At 38.8% G+C, this 22,416-nt stretch overlaps 2 protein-coding genes across 2 annotated transcripts in view; both read right to left on the reverse strand.

The window, feature by feature from the left end:
- LOC139120700 (regulator of G-protein signaling 12-like) overlaps positions 1 to 22,416 on the reverse strand; it is a 35,227-nt gene that overhangs the window by 1,142 nt on the left and 11,669 nt on the right. Inside the window, exons 3-7 of the mRNA XM_070685235.1 lie at positions 17,693 to 17,782; positions 3,717 to 3,738; positions 3,007 to 3,171; positions 2,581 to 2,738; positions 275 to 322 (exon numbers count right to left, since the gene is read on the reverse strand). Of these exons, the coding sequence (XP_070541336.1) occupies positions 275 to 322; positions 2,581 to 2,738; positions 3,007 to 3,171; positions 3,717 to 3,738; positions 17,693 to 17,782 (483 nt within the window). The remainder of the gene's footprint in view (positions 1 to 274; positions 323 to 2,580; positions 2,739 to 3,006; positions 3,172 to 3,716; positions 3,739 to 17,692; positions 17,783 to 22,416) is intronic.
- The window catches only part of LOC139120144 (regulator of G-protein signaling 12-like), a 435,920-nt gene continuing 416,083 nt past the window's right edge, over positions 2,580 to 22,416 (reverse strand). The window contains exon 4 of the mRNA XM_070684297.1: positions 2,580 to 2,738. The gene's annotated coding sequence lies outside the window, so the exon portion shown is untranslated. The remainder of the gene's footprint in view (positions 2,739 to 22,416) is intronic.

Below are 22,416 nucleotides of genomic sequence, written 5' to 3' on the forward strand. Positions count from 1 at the left end.
GTTAACACAGTGATGGCAGCCATTTTGAATTTCAAATATCAGTAAATATTGGGTAATTTGTTTCTCTAGTACCAAAATTTGCATGGTGAGTGGTGACTCCTGATTTTTATCCTTGATTTTGAAAGTTGATGGTTGAAAGTTTTCTTGAGGAAAGTTTGAGCAAAAGCTTAAGTCTCTCATTTTCAGGGCATAAATGACCTTAAGCAGTCCTTGAACATCAGAGGTGAAGGACTTACCTCTATGGGATCAGATATTTCTTGAACTTCTCACATGCCATCCAGAACGCTATGTTCTCCTCACTGAACTCCTTCTTCAGGAATTCCTGTCAGATGAGCAAGGTTAGACAGAAATTAATAAATCATGCCATACACCTGAACTCAACTCAACGGCTCCATTTGTGATAAATATGAACTCAACTCAACGGCTCCATTTGTGATAAATATGTACGAAAAATCTCAAATAACATCATGTAAGAGAACATCCTCACTTGGGAAAGTCAAAATGAAGTGTTTTCATGCAGATGAAGTTTGCATCGAAGAAGATCATATGATGCAAAGATTGGCTGTCTGGGCATATTTCATATCTGAAAAGAGCTACCATATGGCTGTCTGGGTATTATTTCATATCTGAAAAGAGCTATATAGCTGTCTGGGTATTATTTCATATCTGAAAAGAGCTAAATGGAATGTGTGACATGCAATTTTGTTTTTCTTTAACGAAGACTATGAATGCAAGATACTTATAACTGCATCACACAGACACATTTATCAATTGGCTGACTATATAGCTGTAACCATGCAGGAAACTTTTCATTACAAGAGTAGTGTAACAAGTGTCACCTGAATAGTGTTTTGCATCATGTATGATGTGGTACGTTTTCTTAAACTCCATTAAAGGTAGAACGTGCCTAGGGGACAGAAATTCGGGCCTTCAAATTTTATCAATTTTCTTCTGACCTACCTCTTGTGGGGGCTCATTTTGAAGCTCTTGGCAAAAGAAAAGTTTTCACAATCTTAGTTTTTTGAAAATCGAAAATTTTATTTTTTCCCATAAAGTTAACACAGGGATGGCAGCCATTTTGAATTTCAAATATCGAGAAATCACAAGTTATTTGTCTCTCTAGTACCAAAGTTTGCAAGGTGACCCCTGATTTTTATTCTTGCTTTGGTAAGAGAATGGTTGAAAGTTTCACTGAGGAAAGTTTGAGCAAAAGTTTAAGTCTTTCACTTTCGAGGTGCATATTACCTTAAATCACTGAGAACAAACTTTTCCTGCCTACTTTAAGGGTGTGATCTGGCAGGGAGTTCTATACAGTACAAACAGAATGACTTTCTGACGTCTAGTTGTGTTATATCATGTTTTCTGAGGAGCTTGCTAATCGCCTGAGTGGATTCACATTGAAGTAGATGCATAACGTCTCGCACATGAACTAGCAAAGTTAATTTGACGTGATTGACTTAGGCAAGGTGATGAATGAATGATGTAAGTCAAGATGAGGGAGACTGGCAAGCTACTTGATGTCGGGGCATTTCAATTCAGCCCATTGAATGCCAGATCAGTTGTGCAGATGTCGGGATTCAATTCAGATTCCATCATGGATCTCTCATTATCGAGACTTTCCAAATGATGGATTCTGTTGAAAAAGACATACCAACTGTTCACCCAAGGGGAGGTGAGTAGGAGAGAACAAACAAAAGCGATGTGCGGAATTCTCCATTCACTGAATAATGGGACATTTTGGAGGGTTTTGAGACGCCTCACACATTTTCATTGTCATCAGTGCATTTGGCAAGTGTGTTAATTTATACTCCTCACACCAATCTGCTAATCCTAATGCAGTTACAAAGGATGTCTGCAGCGAGTTTTCACACCAAACAAATATTCCATCTCTCTCTGCATGCCACAGACTTTATTGCAAGGGGACTTGGGATTGTGGAATGCAATACCATGGTATACCTTCATCATAAGTTAATGGATACCCTCAGTCATTGTATGACCTGTACAGTTGCAGTGGTGGTTTTTAACACTTTATTGTCCAGCTTTGACAATTTATAGATTTTTAAACGATGTAGATCTGTACATGCAGACTAGAAAACACCTCTGTTTTTCATGAAACCATTCCGCATGCAATGGTAACTCACATTCTTTGCAATGATCACTTTGCAGAATTCCTTAATATTTGTTTATTGGAATTATCTGTTTTAGAGTAATCAGGCAGGGTAGTTGACAACAAAAATTCAAAACAAAATCACATGTTGGGACAATTTTTTTAGTACAACAAATGCTTTGTTAAATCTTCACTATTTTTCACCGAATGCACAAAAATGTCATCACCCCGAAGAAAGAGAAATGACGTCTGTGGAGGCAAAAGTGAAACATGGTGGATGCTGACAGCGATTGAATTGATAAATAGTAACCTAGGGAGTCATTAGGATTGCTGTTGGGGATAGTGTTCACGATTAGAGACCCTAGCAAAACCCTCGTAGTGCAAATCCAAAAGCTTGTGAGCACCAATATTGACGTGCGCCTCTTTGAAGGAAACAGCACAGACTGACACGCAGACAGAAAATCAAAACTTACAGTGAAGTAGAGAAGTCCCAATGGGTCACTGAGTAACCTCTCAAAGCTTACAGCCCAGCTGGCAACTCTACCAGTTTCCTCTTTCTGTACATCCTTCACACTGTCCACACTGCGTAAACTGCTACTCCGACTCACTGGGATCATCTGAAGATGCAGATCTGAAATGCAACCGCAAAATCAAAAAGTCAAACACACAAAACTTAACCTGTATTCTGTAATGTCAGTTAGAATAGTAGATGATATCTGTGATATGTTATCTGGGACTTCTTAGTGTGTGGAAAATACAGGTATGCTCCACGGATGTTTTTTCAAACTAATTCTGATTTAAACAGTATTGGAAAATGTTTGTGGACAATGTAAGTAACACACTTTAAGAAGACTGATGATATCAAATAACCCGATGGCAATGATTATCATAACACTTACTCTCACAGTATGCCAGTATCGGAGTATATTTTTCCTGTAGTCCCATTTTTTTACATTTTCCGCGATACAAAACTCTTTGGCTGGTAAATCTTAAATAACTCCTCATTCCTGTTACCCACACTAGACTTTTTGAATCAAATGTATCAAAAGGATTTTCAACTCTGTCTACAATCAACAACAACAGAAAAGGAGGGGGTTTTGGGATATATCAGTTATGAAAACCAGAGAACAAAAGGCATTTATAGCAAGAAAGTGTTTCTTGTTTGATTTCTCCCAAGTGACAAATAGTCAACGTAAAATGATAATCTGTCAACTCAGTTATCATGACAAAAGTCAGTAAACAATCACAGTGAAAATTGTCATTAGAGGCAGATCATGAGAAAGTTTGGGGAGTGTTAGAGACTCCTTGCAATCAATGCTTGCTGTTTAGTTTATAAAAAGCTAATTAACGATAAGTACAGGTAAATTTTGCATGGAAAAAAGTAATGGCAGCATAATAGATTTCGCTCGAGACATGTTCCATTTCAGAAGAGCTTTGGTGATTCTGTATTGTGTTCACTGGCTTGGTGATACAGAAACCTTTTCTGAACGGACAAAGGGTATTTTGCCTCATCCTGGAATCTGTCCGGACATGTTTTCCTTTAAGAAGCAGCTTGATAATGATGTTGTTGATCTGACAGGACTGGCTAAAAATGACCAATTTCACTTACCGCCATCTGATGTTGTTAGAGACTGCAAAAAAAAAATAGAAAGATGGAAAAATTACTCAAATGACAAATACAGTATTAAACGATGTCAAGAACAAAAATTGCTATAAATGTTTTATTGTGACTTTGCATTGTTTGGTACCTTTATTAGCCCTTCCTCCCCTAAAGTTGCCAGTAGAACGGTCCAACTGCACCATAGAAAGTACAGGGTTAAACTAAACCATGGCAGTGAAAAGGTTAAAATGGCTATTCTTGTGGAATACTATAGACAAGTCTTCATGATCCATAGATAACTCTTTCAATCACAACATAGAAGATAATGCCCACGCACATGTATTGTGATTCAAAAAGCAGACTGTCAGTCCAAAATTGAACTGCCGAAATAATTGAATTGCCTCTAAAATACAGCAGAAAAACGTACATTATGTGCCCTTTATACAATGTACAGTATTGAGCTCTGCCAAGGTGTGTGTTGTGGGCCCTTCTCTGCAGAAAGTCCACCAGACAATGAGATTAAACGACTTAAAACACTCAACGGTGTGTATAGTGTTTTCGCAGCCATTAATTGGACTTGCAAAGATGTTGGGTTCTACAAGACCATTGTTGACAAAACACTAATTGGGTTGTCCCAGGATTTGGGACAAATCCTGTGATTTAATTCATACAGTAAAACCAACACGCAATCATCACTGAATCTAATTAAGCTCACTTGATGACACCAAAATTAGAGATAACTGGAGACCAAGAAACTACTGTCTGACATTGCCAGGCTTCAAATATACAAGAGATTAAAAGTTGTTGAGCACTGAAACCGTTTACTCCAACGTCAGAATTGATAAATACTGTGTTACCAGTCTAACCATAACACTTATGTTAGAAGTGTACAATTCTGAAATATTTTTCGATATCAAAGCCACATATACACAGCTACGACTGAGCGTAAAATTCTTCTGGTGAATCCACTGAACCATACTTTAACAAACACTGAAAACCAAGCCCCAGGCAAGTAGATTACACTTAAAGTGCTCCCAAAACTTTCTATCGGATGGGCTGAACAAAATCTGTCCTGGGATTAAAGACCTTGTAAGGTGAACATGTCTGCTTAGTGTATGTTATGCTGCCAATTGGAACTGTAGCAAGGTTGACTTTATTTTGCTGATTTTTATATCAGAAAACTCAGTACATCAGGCGGTGGGAGTCTGTACACTTACTCTAACGGCATGGGGATTACAAAATGTTACACCATGTCATCCTGTAAAAATGCTACTTTTCTTGTTTGTTTGTATAGAGTATACAACAAGGAATGTTCAGTCTCTGGGTCACGGTGATTTTAACTGGGTCAGTGACATGCCATGTTAGCTAAGTGGATATACCACAGGATGAAAAATACCGTCGTTTAGAAAATGTCACTCAAAATGAGTTTTACCAAGTCTACTGTTTGAGGGAATCTAAAAGCCCACTTTAGGAACACCAAGCCTGTCCCTCTCCCCAGTACAAAAGTAACCATGGCAAGTGTTGAGAGAGTCGCACCAACTTGATCTGTGAATTATTATCATCTGTTGTTTTGCGACTAATCCCATCTGGATCCCGGCCTTGACAACAACAATGACACTCGCTGCAAAGGAGAGCCACTTGATCCAATCAAAATCCAATTTCAGCATGTGAGATGTCATCCAGCCTTTCATGGATGGATCAACTCTTCCGAGAGTGTTTGCACATTTCTGCTTTGCAAACACTTCTTCCGAAGGCCGGGGTCAGAATTCAGCCAAAACTTGTATCAAGACATCGCCTTTTATCTGCAGTGTATTGCTGTGTGTACTGAAAAAGGGTCACAGAAAATGACACAAAACCAAAAGGCAGATAAAACAAAATTTGCAAATAGGCCTGTACCAGTTCTACTATACAGTATTACTGATACGTGCGTGCATCATCACACTGCTATCTTTTTCCAAAACAATTTTTGATACAGACACAGGGTACAAATCTAGTGGCCTGAGATAGAACCCACTAAATATTCTGCTTTGACCATCAACTTCTGCCATTACACTGGTCAAGCAGAGTGTATGCATACCTGTCTAGTACAGAGAGCATGTAGAATTGGCAAACCAGAAAACATGGAAGCTGGAGTCATATTGATCTACTCATCGGGCAACCACCAAAGTGGACATAGATTTCCTAACTTCTATATACAGCATACCAAAACGGTATGTTTTTTCAATAGTAACCATAGCATTAATGCTGACAAAGCTGAATCTATTTTTACCAAATCTTTACAACTGAAGAACACGGATGACAATTCAGCTTCCTGAACAGCGGTGGAAGCTGTCAATGGTATTGTATGCATAAACAGACTCTGGTGTCTTAATGGAATATTTAAGTAGCCTACCAGTACAGTACTTTGTAAAACTCTTATCTTTAAAATGGCCTGTAATTGCTTTGCAGAGAGTACTACCTAATTGCTCAACACGACCTGGTTGACTTCTTTAAGACGTGAATTCAAACCCTTGAAACAAGTATGGACAAGAAATAAACATTCCTCTTCAATGAGAGAAGACACAATTTGTAAACGTTAAGATTATCAAGAAACTAGATTATTGCAATAAGAAAGGTTTACCTCAGCTAAGAAAGTAACATTTTCTTTTCTTGCATTGACTTGATAGCAGGTACTGTCAAGCTGAAAATGCACCAACCAGATTTTATAAGTTAACAATATTTGGACAAAAACAACCTTTGGACAAAAACCCGTGGTTAGATAGAACAATACACTAAACTGGAATTTCAGTCAATGCAGTAACAGCTGAGTCACACACCAAGTAGATCTGATACACTTTGCTAATGTATGTCGGCTTTGTTCTGGCAACAAAAGGTGAAGTGTCAAGTGTGAGCTGAGTGTATGACTTTGGAATAAGTTCAAGGCCACTGAAAGGCAACATCCAGTTTCTACAGGAGGCTGATTTGTGGACTGCTGAGTGATGGGACTAATTACTTAAAAGTGGTTCTTGAACTTGTCGCACTGTTGTGGCTATGTGTCTTACAAATAATACTATGCAGGGATAGGGTGCAGGCTACATGTACTGGACCACTGAAGTGCATGGTTTTATGGTATCCCATAAAGTGCTCACTTACTCCTTACTCAGCAATACCATGACGATATATTTTGAAGTTTGATCTTATTTAATCAGACTCTTTTGCAAAGGGACCTTCAGCATGCTCTACCATGCCTATCAATGTGTAGCTAAAAATGGGGCATGGCAAAGCTTACGTGCTGATACATGACAGGAAAAACAGGCATTTTGGCAAATCTGTTTTTTTCTATTATTTTCTGTTTTTCTATTGTAATTACCATGTAAAAGGGCTGTATGTATTAAAATTGTGAAAAAAAGAAATTCGCTGCACCACTTTGTCTGACAATCTACTACAACATTGTAATGCATTAAAATTACACGTTCCATTGGAAATCCTCTATGGCAAAAATTGAATTTTGTTAAACACCTGTTTCCTGCCAAAAACATAATATTACAAATTTTTAAGTACGATCTATTTACAATATTGACTTATTTTGATGATTGAAAAATTATGGTTACCATTCTGAGAACAGGTGGGCACACAATGGACTATTTATCAAAACAAAGGAAACTTGCGAGACAGTTTTAACTGCATATTCACAAAATATTTATTTTCAATCAACTTCAATCTGGCAGAGGTGAATTATAACTAACATGGAGAAAGAGTATTAGATTGTGTTTGTCATTTCAATGTAGAAATTCAAGAAATTCCAATTTAAAAGTGGGGTACAGTCATTTCTGACTTTGCTTGTCACAGCTACATAACAAATATATTAATACAGAGAAGTAGTTTGCATGTAAATCTATGTTTATAACTAGAATTTTAGTGAAAGTTTTGGTGAAAACTTAGAGATCATTCAAAGTTATATTTTTCTCTACAGTAATAATAATCTGAATTGACAATCAGAAGCCAAATCAGACCACAACAAGCATTGCATGGTTGTACTTTTTTGAAATAATTCTATTATCAAACTGTCAAAGGGTTATCAAATACCATTCATCATGCATGTAAAGTTTGATCAGTAACGGATCAAAACAATAAATATTTTGTCTTTTCACAAAAATTTCATAACATTGAAAAGTAACTGTAGCTTTTGTTGAGGAATAAAACAGATGTCGAATATAATAATATGATATAATAAATGAATGCAAGTTATGAATTAGTAGTCTTCACATGAGGGTTCTTTCGATTTTTTTTCTGCCTGGGAATTCGACAGAAAGACAAACTAACTGATAAGCTGTTGAATGAAATACAAGATTTATAAAAAATATTGAAGCAGTCTTTTCAATGCAAGAATTGTTCACGCTTCTAAAACTAAATATCCGAACTTGAGATTTCTCATAAAAATATTTTTAAATGTTTCCCAAAACTGTTTGAAGTACTTTCATCAACATCTCACACAGGCAATGTCTGTGTGTAGTTAAGATCCTACTCAAATCACGTTGTTCAAATTGCAAAATTTGGAGCATCTAGAACTGCACTTGGGAGTGTTTTGCATTCAGAATGGGAGAAGGAACACCTAATTTATGTCTGTCTTGCTGAGCCTAAAAACTGTTTATACAGTTGGTTGGAAAATTGCTCAATGCAAAATGAAGGACTGCCTGAATCCATTGCATGTTTGAATACATAAACTGCTCAACTGACTTTATTTAATACCTGTTTATAGTACATTCTGTTATATTCTCATTTTCATCGGTAAGGAAATGTAAAAGTTTAATTAAATCTCAATTTCTTTTATAACTTGGCTGCTGAACTCCCCTGCTTACATGTATGTGATTTGAATGGTTAACAGTGAGTTCACTATTGGAATCTCACTGGTCAAACTCTGTTGTGAGTGTGTATGAATTTCCATGATCCTGACCCAGTGAAGTGGAATTTATTTTGCAACAAAAAATTCAGATTTGGACATCTGCAAATACCGGGCACATATTATCTCTGACAAGTCACAATTGTAAATGGTCTCCGCTAAGCTGGGTCTGCCCTTCCATTAAATCCACATTACGTTATTTGTCATCACATCAGAGCACTTGTTGAAATATGTGGAGAGACGGGCGACCTTTGACCTCTGCAAGGTTATCAGCCAATGGCCACCCCACTGCGTAGATGTTATGTCTCACACAGCCCAGTGTTCGTACACAGTACTGAGCAGGTCGTCAGAAGAATGTCCAAGCCCTGATCTTGTTAAAATCTATTGACTGACGAGTTCTGACGCAGAAAATCTTTCTACTGAATCTTAGAGTTGATTTTTAGTTGCCAGGACACACTCCCCAGGCATTGCCCCGGGGGTCAATCTTTGGTGATCAAAATATTGATAGACTGGTTAGCAAGACTACACAATGATAGCAAAGAGATTTTCAGAGTTTAACCCATTAGGAAAAACAACTGGAAGTATAAACACCTGGAAGCCATTTGAAATTGGTATTCGGCCTATTGGTTTACAATCAGTTGCAATTCTTAGAGTTAGTTTGACAAACTTTTCACAGAAGTGCATTTTAATATCCCTTTTTGAAGCTCACATATGTCAACTTCCAAAATCAGATAACAGGTACATCAGTATGAATAAAACATTTTCTGTTGAATGACAAGTTTCAACTATAACAAAATTTGCTATTTAGATTTACTCATTGCAGGGATTGGCATCTTTTATATCAATGATGAAGACACCATCCATGATGAAGATGAAAATGACACGTTTTTTACTTTTTTCCCTACATGAATGTCTATCACGGACATCGAATGGTGAGTACAACACAGAGCAACATAAAGTCATCACACCCTTTTCTGAGCTATTGTACAATGAATACCTGCCATCAGTCCATCTAGATTTCTTTCCTTAACCGAATCATTTACATAACAACAGCGTTTTTAATTATGTTGACCCAGGATTGCTTTCATTTATGCAAAGCGTGTTAATGAGCATTGTTTCAGTACGCATATCAGATGATAATGACTCCCTACAAATGGTGCATCATTTGCCTCTGACTGTACACGATGTAACATTGGCAGACTGTAAAGTTGATTAATTTTCATTGATGATGTCAATTGATGAGATGCCACCTACACTGGCTAGACACCCCTTATACTGATCTTTACACATTTTTTTCTTTCTTGAGAAAAACTCAAAATGTTGATTTCAACCAACAGAACTGGCCATGTTACTGCACGAGTAAAGTTTTCAATCATCCCAACATTTTGTTCTTCTGTTGTGACTGACAAATAAACCTATCTTAACTATTTCTACTTCCACTTGATCGATAGAAAAATGTTGAAGAAAGCTCATGGCCGACACAGAGGTATTTAATTTCGCACCAGGATACATGACTGCATATATATATTTACATGTAAATACATACTGCTTGTAGGTGAGCTATTATTGCTTGAGTGCATTCCTATCATTGGAATGATGAAACTGGAAACATCATACAATTATTTCAAAATGTTACTTGTAGTCAGAAGCAGCCATGTAAAATCTAAGAACACACACAGCTTGAACATTTTAACACGATTTTTTAACAGATTACAGACCAGTTCTTTCAACGCCCACAAATCAATAAAAGTATGCAGTTATTATGAAATGCATGTCACATTCTTTATTCACTATGCATGCAAACACTGCCAGTTGTGATGACATTTCAACAAACTGTATTGAAACTATCAGGATGTGACATGTAATCATGTGAAGGGGTGGTCACACAATCAGGGATGAACATTTTTTGTCTTCTAAGATACAAGTGTCCCCCCTCCAAATTATGACATGTCTGAACTCATTGAGTCAATTTAGGAATTTCTGGAACTCTACTTGCATCAGCCCGATACTAGTGGATGTACCGGTATTTATATTCTTGTGCCAAAGAGAATTTCTTTAGTCAGTAAAGCATCAATGTAGCTTAGCAAGGCATATTGCAAGATGTGATATTTTGGAATGGGCTGAGCATGTTTATAACCATTTCTTCATTTTCAAATTCATCTGAATATTTTTCTGCAAAAATAGCATTGGTGAAAACATTTTGATGTTCATTACACATTTTACACGTCACTTTTTCCTGTTTTAATCACCGTGTCTTCACAAAATCAAAGAGTTTGCCCTATGAGTACTTAACCCAAAAGAGTCTGATGGTAGACACAAATGCGTAGACAATATCCATCATTTCAAATGAACTGCCAGAGTCAACTATTTGCACCCAGCGTCTCAGTGTGGGAATATTGCTTGGAGTGTGCGCTAACAACTTCATCGCCAAAATCACCGTGTAACTTTCAGCTAATGAAACCTCAGTGACGTCATCTCTTGCTATAAAAAAACTTTGTACCGTCACGTACTTCACAAAATGCTATAAACCCTTGGCTTGCTTCCTTCACTTTACAGCATGTTTTGTACAAGGCTGTGAATATAAAGACCGTTCCCTAATTGTTTCGTATCTTTCAAAATGATGAAATCGATAATCCATATCTAGCTCTCGTAAATATTGGGTCAAAGTGCAAAGATTTTATCACCATTGTGTTCGGTTTCTAATCAGGGACGGACTTGAGAATTTTACATAACAGCTTTTTTCCATTGGACAGCAGTCCCCTGCAAGACAGCTGCTTTGAGTACAGGTGTATGTGAAGACTTGAACAACGGAAAAATTTGATGCCGCACCTGTGTAAAATCCTATTGATAATTTGCTATTTGAAGATATTGAATATCATTTTAGTTTCATCCAAGTTGTTGGAGTATGTATAATGTTATGCCAAACTTAAACATTTCAAATCACATCCTGATTTGGAATCAACCTATTTGTGATATAACATCATTGATACGACTTAATGCAATCTGATCAAAATCAGACATGAAGCTGTTCATTCTTTGTTGCTGTCATGGTAACAAAAGAACAACAAAAACAGAAGACAAAGAGACAGAAAACTGTAAATTTGATTTAAAACAGTGTGGCTGAATATTACAAAAGATATGAGTACCCTAGTAGTAATCACAAGCCTATGCCTCCATGAAAACTGTGTTGTGAAGACAAATTAGCAACATTATGTGCAGCACATTAACCCTTTCCTGCAAAGTCGGTGAAAATCCGCTTGAAATTCGGTGTAGCCAGAATCTAAGTACTGGTGACCGTTATTCTACCAACCCGGTGGAAATCGGACCCTTTTTGGGTACCCCCTTTCCTGCCAAGTCGACGGCACTACGTTTTGCTATCCCCTGTGCGTTTAGGGGTCATCCGAGGACAGGTTTTCTGACAAGGAACGCCTTTTCCCCTCGAAATGGGTTCGCAGGGAGTCGATAGACAGGGAAAGGTGCAGAAACCTGTCCGCCAGTCCCCCACACCGAGGGGGGCTGGTTTTTTTTTACCGCTTTTTAGCGGACTTGGCAGGATAGCATGGTGACGTTTTCTGGCGGAGTTGGACGTACTTGGCTGCCTGGCACTATACAGATTGCTGCCGAACTTGACCAACTCGGCAATGCGTATCTAGAAGGCTACCTCTTGCAAACGATTTGGCAGATATGCCGATGGTGCGAGACGAAAGTCACTTATTCAGTTGTGCGTGACTGAAAATGAGAACGTATTTTTGACGGGACGGCTCGACTTGTTCCTCCGATGGAACGGATATGAACGACTCGGAAATACCATTACAAACTGGTGTCCGACGTACTAAGCTGGGCTTCAGCTCTGCAAGTTCAAGCCAGGCAACGTCCTTCACCGCCTTGGCCGTGCCATTCAATGGACGTAGCTTTGGATTTTTTATTTATTCCATCGTCCGAAGTACTGGCTCTGGTTTGCAGGCAAACGTATCCTCTGGCCGACGCATTGGTAACTACGTACGCTGTTTGCGTACAGAGAATTCAAAAGGGGACATAAGGTCAATGCGTTGTCTGCTACGGGGATACCGCCTGCATTTAGCAGGGACTGCTTTTGTTATGCAAACCAGCTAGCAGTACAATATGGCTGCCAGCATGTGGACACTCGATGGCTAGAACAATGGAAGCATATTGCGTTGCACCCGTGCATCGCAAAAGTGAACTGAAGACTTGGTGTAGTGACTGGTTATCACTGGTTAGCTGCAGCCCAAGCCATGTCGGTACAAACCCGTACCTGACTGAGGACCACTCGATTAAGTCAGTAATGAACGGTAACACTCGTAAACCAACTCCCAACTGAGCTGGCTAAACTACGTGGAGCTGTGCTTCAATGGCTCAGCCATGTCGTTAATACAACGGCCAAAAACGTAGTTTTTGTGCTACACTGCCAAGTCGTTAAAGGTACGTATTCAATTGACCCTACCCTGGGGAAACAGGACAGGTTTGCCGGTGCTGCTGCACCCTAGCACGACCCTCAGGGTCTCTGACTAACAGACGAGTGAGGTGATGTTTGTGCCTAGCGGACGTGCGTAATACTGAAGGAGTTTATTTCCGAAAAAATAAACATGAAACGGCAATAAAATGACACACTCCCAGGGGCAAACAAAGCCGGTGACCTCAATTTTTTTCTGCAGTAACCCTTGAGCTCCTTCCCCTGTCTACGGGCATGTAGAAATTATCGAAGTCTAACACGTATAAGTACGGCTAAAACAACCCTGAAAATGGGCGATTTCTGCCAAAATACCTGGCAGGATAACATGCAGGAGAGCCAATCTTTTGCAGGCACATATTATGGGGCGGTTTTCTACTGACTTGGCAGGATAACGGACAAGGGCGCTCGGCAGGAAAAGGGTCAATGTTAATTAGTCTCTAATGATTGGATCAGATCAGACATTATGTTCTATGATTCTCATCTAGCTGAATGAAATTTAATTTGGTCAACAAACTCGCATGAAGTGGAACCACTTTAAGAATTCAATGTGATTTTGTTCATGATAAGATACGATCAAAACTGACCAAATATTACACAATGGTACAAAGCCTAAACTAAGAATTCATTAATTTCTACTCAATTCAAAAAAACAGCTGAGCAGGTCTGACGTTAATGGACCCGATGCAAACACTCAAAAAGTCAGTATGCCATAAAACTGGTCTATTTCGATTCCAAATTTGATAAAATATGCTTGTGACAGACAGTGTGACTCGACACAGGCGCCATGGACTGTGGTATGTGCAATGTGTTGCTATTACCGGCGATGATAACATGGATTGCAGTGACTTCAACGTCCAGAATGTGATTCCAAGCCAAGTGTTAATTCCTGTGGTGTAGGTTGTCATTTTTATCAAGGCAAGGACACAAAGTTTTCCATAGAATAAGAAACTGCCGAAATGATTGGCTGCTGAAATCTATAAGAAGGTATACCTTGTAAGTGGCTTGGCCAATCAGCCACTTCTTAACAAGGTGTGTGAGAGTTCTACTTTCAGTGTCAACATTGAATGACCTCTCCATTTGTATACAGGGTAACAGTCTTTACAAACATCTTGTTTCATTTTTGTCAGTGTCATACTTTCGGTATTTGTGTGGAATCTTTCCCATTTATATTGTCTATAAAAAAGCCTGTAATTTACAGTATCATGAAAAAGTCCCAACAAAATTTAAAGGCCAAAGAAACATTTTTTTCTCCAAAATGTCTCAAACACTGTTCAAAAGAACCTAAAATATGTAGACAATTTCAGTTAATTTGTACGGGTATCTTGTGTGATTTTTCCTTCGTTTTTCAGACATTTTTCAATGACTTACAGGAAAGACATAAGCAAGTATTGTCACATTGTTGACACTTGAAGCACAAATATACTTGACAACAATATCATTAATAACCTTAGATACCATTCAGTAAATAGACAAAGCACCTGTAGCCTAATGATTTAGATGACACTCACTTAAACTCACAAAATTCAAGATTTTTCAAACCATTAAGTTTCAGAGGTATGTTTCTCAAACACACGCTGTGAGGTCCAATGTCAGCCTATCGCGATACACTCGTCTGCTGCCCTGGTAACCACTGATTCAAACCAATGGAATGAAACCAGACATTCTTCCTACATAAGTGGTCACAATTGTAACTTGAAGTGCCTAGATACAACACATCCTGATGTCGTTTCCTCCACAGCTGAACGTCAATTTTAGCACAAGGCAGATGTTGTAAATCAGGATGTCACTGTCAAAACACAGCACTGTCAGCTAAGGATGGAAATGTATTTCCTCGGTATGACTACATGTAAGTATTGAAGACCCCACAGCACTAACATGGGTGATCACATTAATAATTTGTGCTTGAGCAGAAACTTCAGCTGTTGTGAGAGTTTATTTCTCCAATGTGACGACACACATCTCCACAGAACACAAATCACTATCATGCCTGATAACTTTAACCCTTTTCCTGCCAAGTCGGTGAAAATCCGCTTGAAATTCGGTGTAGCTAGAAGCTGAGCAGCCACGGCCGTTATCCTCCTAAGGCGGTGGAAATCGGGCTCCTTTTTGGTACCCCCTTTCCTGCCTAGTCGACGGAACTACGTGTAGCAAACCCTTGCTCACGCTAGGGGTCGTTCGAGGACAGGTTTTGGGCGAGGAACGGCGTTTGCTCTCGAAATGGGTTCACAGGGAGTCCAAGGACAGGGAAAGGTGCAGAAAGCTGTCTGCCAGTCCCCCACACCCGAGGGGGCTGGTTTTTTTTTACCGCTTTTTAGCGGACTTGGCAGGATAGCATGATGACGTTTTCTGGCGGAGTTGGACGTACTTGGCTGCCTGGCACTATACAGATTGCTGCCGAACTTGACCAACTCGGCAATGCTAATCTAGAAGGCTACCTCTTGCAAACGACTTGGCAGATATGCCGATGGTGCGAGACGAAAGTCACTTATTCAGTTGTGCGTGACTGAAAATGAGAACGTATTTTTGACGGGACGCCTCGACTTGTTCCTCCCATGGAACGGATATGAACGACTCGGAAATACCATTACAAACTGGTGTCCGACGTACTAAGCTGGGCTTCAGCTCTGCAAGTTCAAGCCAGGCAACGTCCTTCACTGCCTTGGCCGTGCCATTCAATGGACGTAGCTTTGGATTTTTTATTTATTCCACCGTCCGAAGTACTGGCTCTGGTTTGCAGGCAAACGTATCCTCTTGCCGATGCATTGGTAACTACGTACGCTGTTTGCGTACAGAGAATTCAAAAGGGCACATGAGGTCAATATGCTACATGTACGGGGATAACGTCTGCATTTAGCAGGGACTGCTTTTGTTATGCAAACCAGCTAGCAGTACAATATGGCTGCCAGCATGTGGACACGTCGATGGCTAGAACAATGGAAGCATATTGCGTTGCACCCGTGCATCGCAAAAGTGAACTGAAGACTTGGGGTAGTGACTGGTTATCACTGGTTAGCTGCAGCCCAAGCCATGTCGGTACAAACCCGTACCTGACTGAGGACCACTCGATTAAGTCAGTAATGAACGGTAACACTCGTAAGCCAACTCCCAACTGAGCTGGCAAAACTACGTAAAGCTGTGCTTCAATGGCTCAGCCATGTCGTTAATACAACGGCAAAAACGTAGTTTTTGTGCTACACTGCCAAGTCGTTGGAGGTACGTATTCAATTGCCCCTACCCTGGGGAAACAGGACAGGTTTGCCGGTGCTTCTGCACCCCTAGCACGACCCTCAGGGCCTCTGACTAACAGACGAGTGAGGTGATGTTTGTGCCTAGCGGACGTGCGTAATACTGAAGGAGTTTATTTCCGAAAAAATAAACATGAAACGGCAATAAAATGACGCACTCCCAGGGGTAAACAAAGCCGGTGACCTCAATTTTTTTCTGCAGCAACCCTTGAGCTCCTTCCCCTGTCTACGGGCATGTAGAAATTATCGAAGTCTAACACGTATAAGTACGGCTAAAACTACCCTGAAAATGGGCGATTTCTGCCGAAATGGCTGGCAGGATAACATGCACGAGAGCCAATCTTTTGCAGGCACATATTATGGGGCGGTTTTCTACTGACTTGGGAGAATAACGGACAAGGGCGCTCGGCAGGAAAAGGGATATATCTAGAACCAAGCAGCTGTAATACTTCAAAACTCGACACCGAAAAAATTCAAATTTCTCTTGCAGTAGAAAAACCAGGTCAATGGTCTCGCCATGGCTGCCAGTTTGCAACAAACGCAGAAATGGCGATTTGGACATGCTGATCAATATTTACATGTGGGGGCTCTCATTGTTTCCATGCCCAGACAACATGAATATTTCATCAGCATTCTCAATTCATAAGAACGGTTTGAACAGAAAATGCTGCATCACACATTCAAACACTGTGTAACCCATCTCAGTGGACCGAGATGCTAATTATAATATTTACAAAGGAAAGTGAGAATGTTTTCGTTTTCTTTATTTCAGAAACCCAATATCTGCTGGTAGGGGTTAATTCTGCCATGAAGCTGAAATGTATAGGCAGTAGTATGACATGAATGTGGAGCATTTCAGAGCATCTATTTTGGACACTGAAAAGTCCGCATATCTAGCTATAAGGCTTTCCTGACTGACCAATGACATACCTTTACAAAAATACTTTCCAAAAATGCTTTTGTAAAGCAAACCATCACATGTAATAGTGCATAAAGTCTGTGTATGCTGAATGGTTTATGACAAGCAGTTTATTCAAAGCCAGAATACTCTTCTATGCATGAATTGTAATATTATTTCAAGGATGTGAAATTCTGAGAAACCAACTCAAAGTCTGCAAAGTTGAAAAAATTTATCAAAACAATTTATTACATCCAACACAGGAGTCTGGACAGTATCAGACCTACTGTAAATTGTAATTCCAATTTAGGTTTGTTGGTTTTTATTATACTGTTTTGCCAAACAAATTGACACTTGCAATCTATGCACTGAATGGTTAGCTGATTGTAAGACAACTACTAATCAACCAATGGGAATCCTTGTTACATGACAGACCTGACCTGCATGTATGTGAATTTGTGCATATGTGTATTTTTGGAAAGACTGTCTTACCTCTTTTGAGAGACTCTTTACCAAACCAGGTGACTTCTTATTCTTCATTCCTCTGTGCATTAATGCTTTCCCACTTCCATTCCTTAAATCCTGTACATCGAAACGACAGAAAACCAGAAATTCATGTAAGTTAATTCGTCTGTGGTATTTTATCAACCAAGGTTTTTTCTACACCTTTTGAGAAAACAATTATTCAATGCAAAACGAAATATAACAAGGTCAGAGGTCATAAGCTTTCTCATCGACAAAACAAACCCTTTACCCTTATAGTGTCTTGGAATAATGCCTAGGTGTGATGTCTCAGTCTGGACAACCACTCAACAGAAAGCTTATGCAGAGTAAACATGTGTTGAAACAACAACATTCATACTTTTCCACTGTTTTCTCTACTGAGATCAAACTTTAAAACAATATGACAAACACACAACATTGGTCCTGAGAAGCTAAGATAACAGTTGAAAGGTCAACCTAAGGTCAATGAAGTGGCAGCTGATGTCAAGAAGCCCGAAGCACTAGCCATTACTTTGTGTCACGCACAGCTGTACAATTGGAGACATCTAAAGAATGGTAATGGAAGGATACCCGTACAATTGGAGATGTGTCAGAGAAGGTTTAATAGGGGTGGTTTCACTGTCTGTTTTTTATTCAAAGTTGCAAAAAAACCCACATACAGCCCAACAACTATTTCGGAAATGTGCAGTGAAGGTTCTTGTATACAGCACAGACAAAGGAGATGACTGAACCATCTTTTTTCAAATTGCAAAACAAACTTCGGTGGAGCACCACACACATTGCCACTTGTCTATTGTAATTTCTTGAAAGACTGATGACACCACCTGTGTCCTCAATTCACATCTTCCTGTGTAAAGTGCATTGTATACATGATAGAGTAAATCTCTTAGTGATCAGTGCTACGTGCTGCTGAGAATTTTGAAAGATAAATCAGTGGATGATACCCCTCCCTTTCCGGACAAACATCTTTCTCAAATGATTCGCACAGAAAAGTTGAATTTAGGCATGTCAATTTTGCCAAACATTGTAAATTTCAATATACTATAAAATCGTGCCTAAAATACACAGTCTGCAGATGCAATATTCTAAATGAGTAATCAATTCCTCCTGGTCTTGCATGTAACAGATATGTCATTGAACTGCTCTGTCAAATCTAATCAAAGACATGTGCTAAATTTGTTGCATGGCATTGGAGGACACAAACTACACATTCCAATGACCAACAGTACGGAGCATGTCTCAACTGAGATAATTGGTGATTCTAAAACCACAACTGATTGAAATATTTTTCACAGCAAGGGAGCAGTTTTTCTTTGGAAGTAAAAACTGTTGCGCGTAGCACTATATGGTTTAATTATATTTCACAACAGAGACAAGAAATATTTCTTTCTTGCTTAATTTTACAATGGATTTTCTAACTTAGCTGAACATGACAGAGTTTGATAAATCAAGATCTAAACTATTGTTATTTGTTAATGTTTTATAGGGTGGTGATTGTAGACATGTGATTATAACTTTAAATATTAAAAGTTAAGTACTTCAAATGAAGGTTTGTATCATTCAAAACTCAAGAAAGGAATAGATAAATTTGTGCTGAAAACCATATATATGCAATGGAGACTTCACTTTTTCTGATCACAGCCACCATATTCACATAAATTGATGATATCTTGTTTTATAGAGTGCTGTTCAATTTTAACATGAACAACTTGAGGTTTACAAAGCAGTCTGACCTAATGGGTAAAATATTATGTTTACTTTCTTTCGTATTTTAATTAATTAGTAGAATTAGTAGAATGTAACCAATTTACCAGATATATTTTGACATGATTTCACATGAAAAAAACAACCCATTCACCCCCATTTTAAAATTTAAAGATCCATCCATCCTGTTGATAACAATGAGCATTTACCAAAGCTTGGGGAAGATGGGGTTTAAATTCCTTGCAGGCAAGAACAATTGCTGATGACAATGGAATGGACATACATGAATGGATGTACACAGTGGACAGTCGGCCATATTGAAAATACCACAGCAATGACTTCAGTGCACAGGTATTGGATGTCTTGAACAGGTTCCCAATGTGAGTGCTATATTTCCACATAACTTGACATGCTGTCTATTGGTAAAATTTCTGCTTGAAATGCAGCCTATGCTTGTAACTATGAAATCCATACAACGGTATCTGTGGTGTGCCGTGTGCAGCTTTCTGTGGTATTTTGGAAATGGAGCAAGGCTAGGGCTTTGTGAAGAGAAATGTGATGCTACGTGTTGTTTTTGCTAAAAACTGGCCACACTACACTTGGTAGCCTGATTGCACTGTACAGAAATACACTGTATTATATCCTTTGCTGATCTTTGTGCACAACATCCCAAATTCTTTTCACATATTATCAATACCAAGGCTGGATTTATCAAATTTTCATTTATTTTTTGTCTGCCACAATACTTTTCCAGCACTAACTTTGCAAATGATAGCTCTTAAGTTTGTGAAATTCAGCATCGCGAACAGGTGACGAATTCTGCAGAACCACATGGGACTGAGAACAGTGTTGAAGATTATTTTAAAATGACAATGCATTCCAAGGTCTTATGACAGATAATCCTAGCCCTAGGGTGGTGGATTATATTAAGAAAGGATTAGAGGAGGAAGATGTGAAAAAATGAACAATGATATCAATGGGAAAATATGTGACTCCAAAACCAAAAGTGTCTACAGGTTGAAAGGTCACAGAAACCACGCAATCGCAAGTATTGAATTCAGAAACTCTGTGGAGAAGGGTTAGCTCTGTTGGCGAATTCTCCAGAAATTTATCTGAATGCGGCTGAATTTACGAGACTGGGCTGGGATTGGTTGTGACATGTTTACACTTTGGAATTCCCACAAATCTTAACCCCCTTGCCAAAACTACCAGTGAGTATTAAAGGGACTTCCTATTGTTATGTAATGTTGATAAGTAGCAATTAGTGCTCACAAGATAATAACCAATTGGAATCTGACGTATTTGAAAGCCCATTTCTTAAAACCATCTGCAACAGAAAAAGCAGCAAATTTTGTGATTTTTTTACTTTGTATGCCGTCCCAGCTACTCTAGCAAATGAAATCCTCATACGCTATGACCTGGCTTGTGAGCGAGTTAAATATTTACAAATGTTTATTTCGAAATCACCGAAAAGTGTCACACATTTTCCGTCAACAACTTCAAAGCCTTCACTTTTACAGTATGCACAATGAAATGATACAACGTTGTCCAAACCGCCACAGTAAAGACATTGTGTGTGTTGATGACTCCACAACAGCACTTCCAACCGTACCGAGAGACTTAATCCCTGTATTTCCTAGCAAACAGAAGTGAGAAACGGTGCCTTTGAATGGATTGATTTGAAAAAGTACGCCGACTGATAAAATGTAGATTTTGTATGAATAACGGCTCTGATAACCAATACAACTGGTCTTTCTGCAGTCAAAGTTTATCTCAACAATAGCAATATAATTGTTGGATGGGGATTAGATGGGATTCGACTGGATAGGACTAATTTCTATGTTTTACGCCGCATTTCCTGGGATACAGCACAATGGTGGTTACCAAAGAGTAAATCAAAAACTTTTCAAATCCTTTTGGGGCAATAATTTACACAACATAGCAATGTATTGGCTTTATGTTAGTGGAAAGAAAAACTACCACCAATCCACAACAATTGCGATTGTACACTTGAAAGAGTTCTGTGGCCGATGGCGACAAACATCAGCTGGTATACACTCATGATGGCCATCACAGAGTCAGCGGCATCACTCCAGAGGAGTGCTTTTGACACTGTTGACTGATTACGCTATACAAAATGCAACCCTCCTTGATTGGATAAGTGGGGTCGGGAGGTGCTGCTGACTTTTCTAATGACTGCTTAACAACTGCTCTTTTCACGGATTTGTGATGTGAATATGTATCTATACCTTCTGAAATTTAGTAACTTCTGGTTTGAAATTAAAATGTAAAGTGGCATACTAAAATGTATTTTACACATCAATAGTCCAAACACAGTAGGTTTATATCCCTTTGAAATGTGACATCACAGAGAGCATATACCTTTCTAATTAAAAGAAAAGCAAAATAACTCAATTTTGTATAATTTTTGGAATACATGTCACCTACAGCTTGCTGATGCCATACATTCATAAACTTGGAGTTGGGTGACGCACATAAAAACGACATTTGAAGCACATGCACCTCAATGCTCTGAACCGTACCCATTATGGTATCTGGACAGGCCTCAGGAAAACAGAAAACACTATAACTTCTGTCTTGCCCTTGAAGGTTAAAAGGTACAGGCAATTTGGACATTATGCTAACATGTACAATCAGACAACTGACCAGTACTGTAACAGACACAATCATTTTGCAGGGGAAAAGTGCTGGTGAAATTACTGATCCGTCTAACATTTGTTATAACGAAAAAAAATTACGAATCGCTCCTTTTCATTAAAGGGATAGAATACCAGAAACACATGTAGTAACTGTCCTAGAAAGTAACAAATACAAGCAGTGATTTGTGGATGAGAAAAATGTATCTTTTAGGTCATTTGAACAAAAATAGGAAAAGTTTGATGACATTTAATTTTCAAATACAGGTCTTGATGATAAATTATGAAGGAACAGGCTTGTTTTACTACAATTTAATCCTCTTTCTACCAGGCTCCATAGACAAATCACGG

Source organism: Ptychodera flava, chromosome 20 (genome assembly GCF_041260155.1).
Source record: "Ptychodera flava strain L36383 chromosome 20, AS_Pfla_20210202, whole genome shotgun sequence".
Lineage (NCBI taxonomy): Eukaryota > Metazoa > Hemichordata > Enteropneusta > Ptychoderidae > Ptychodera > Ptychodera flava.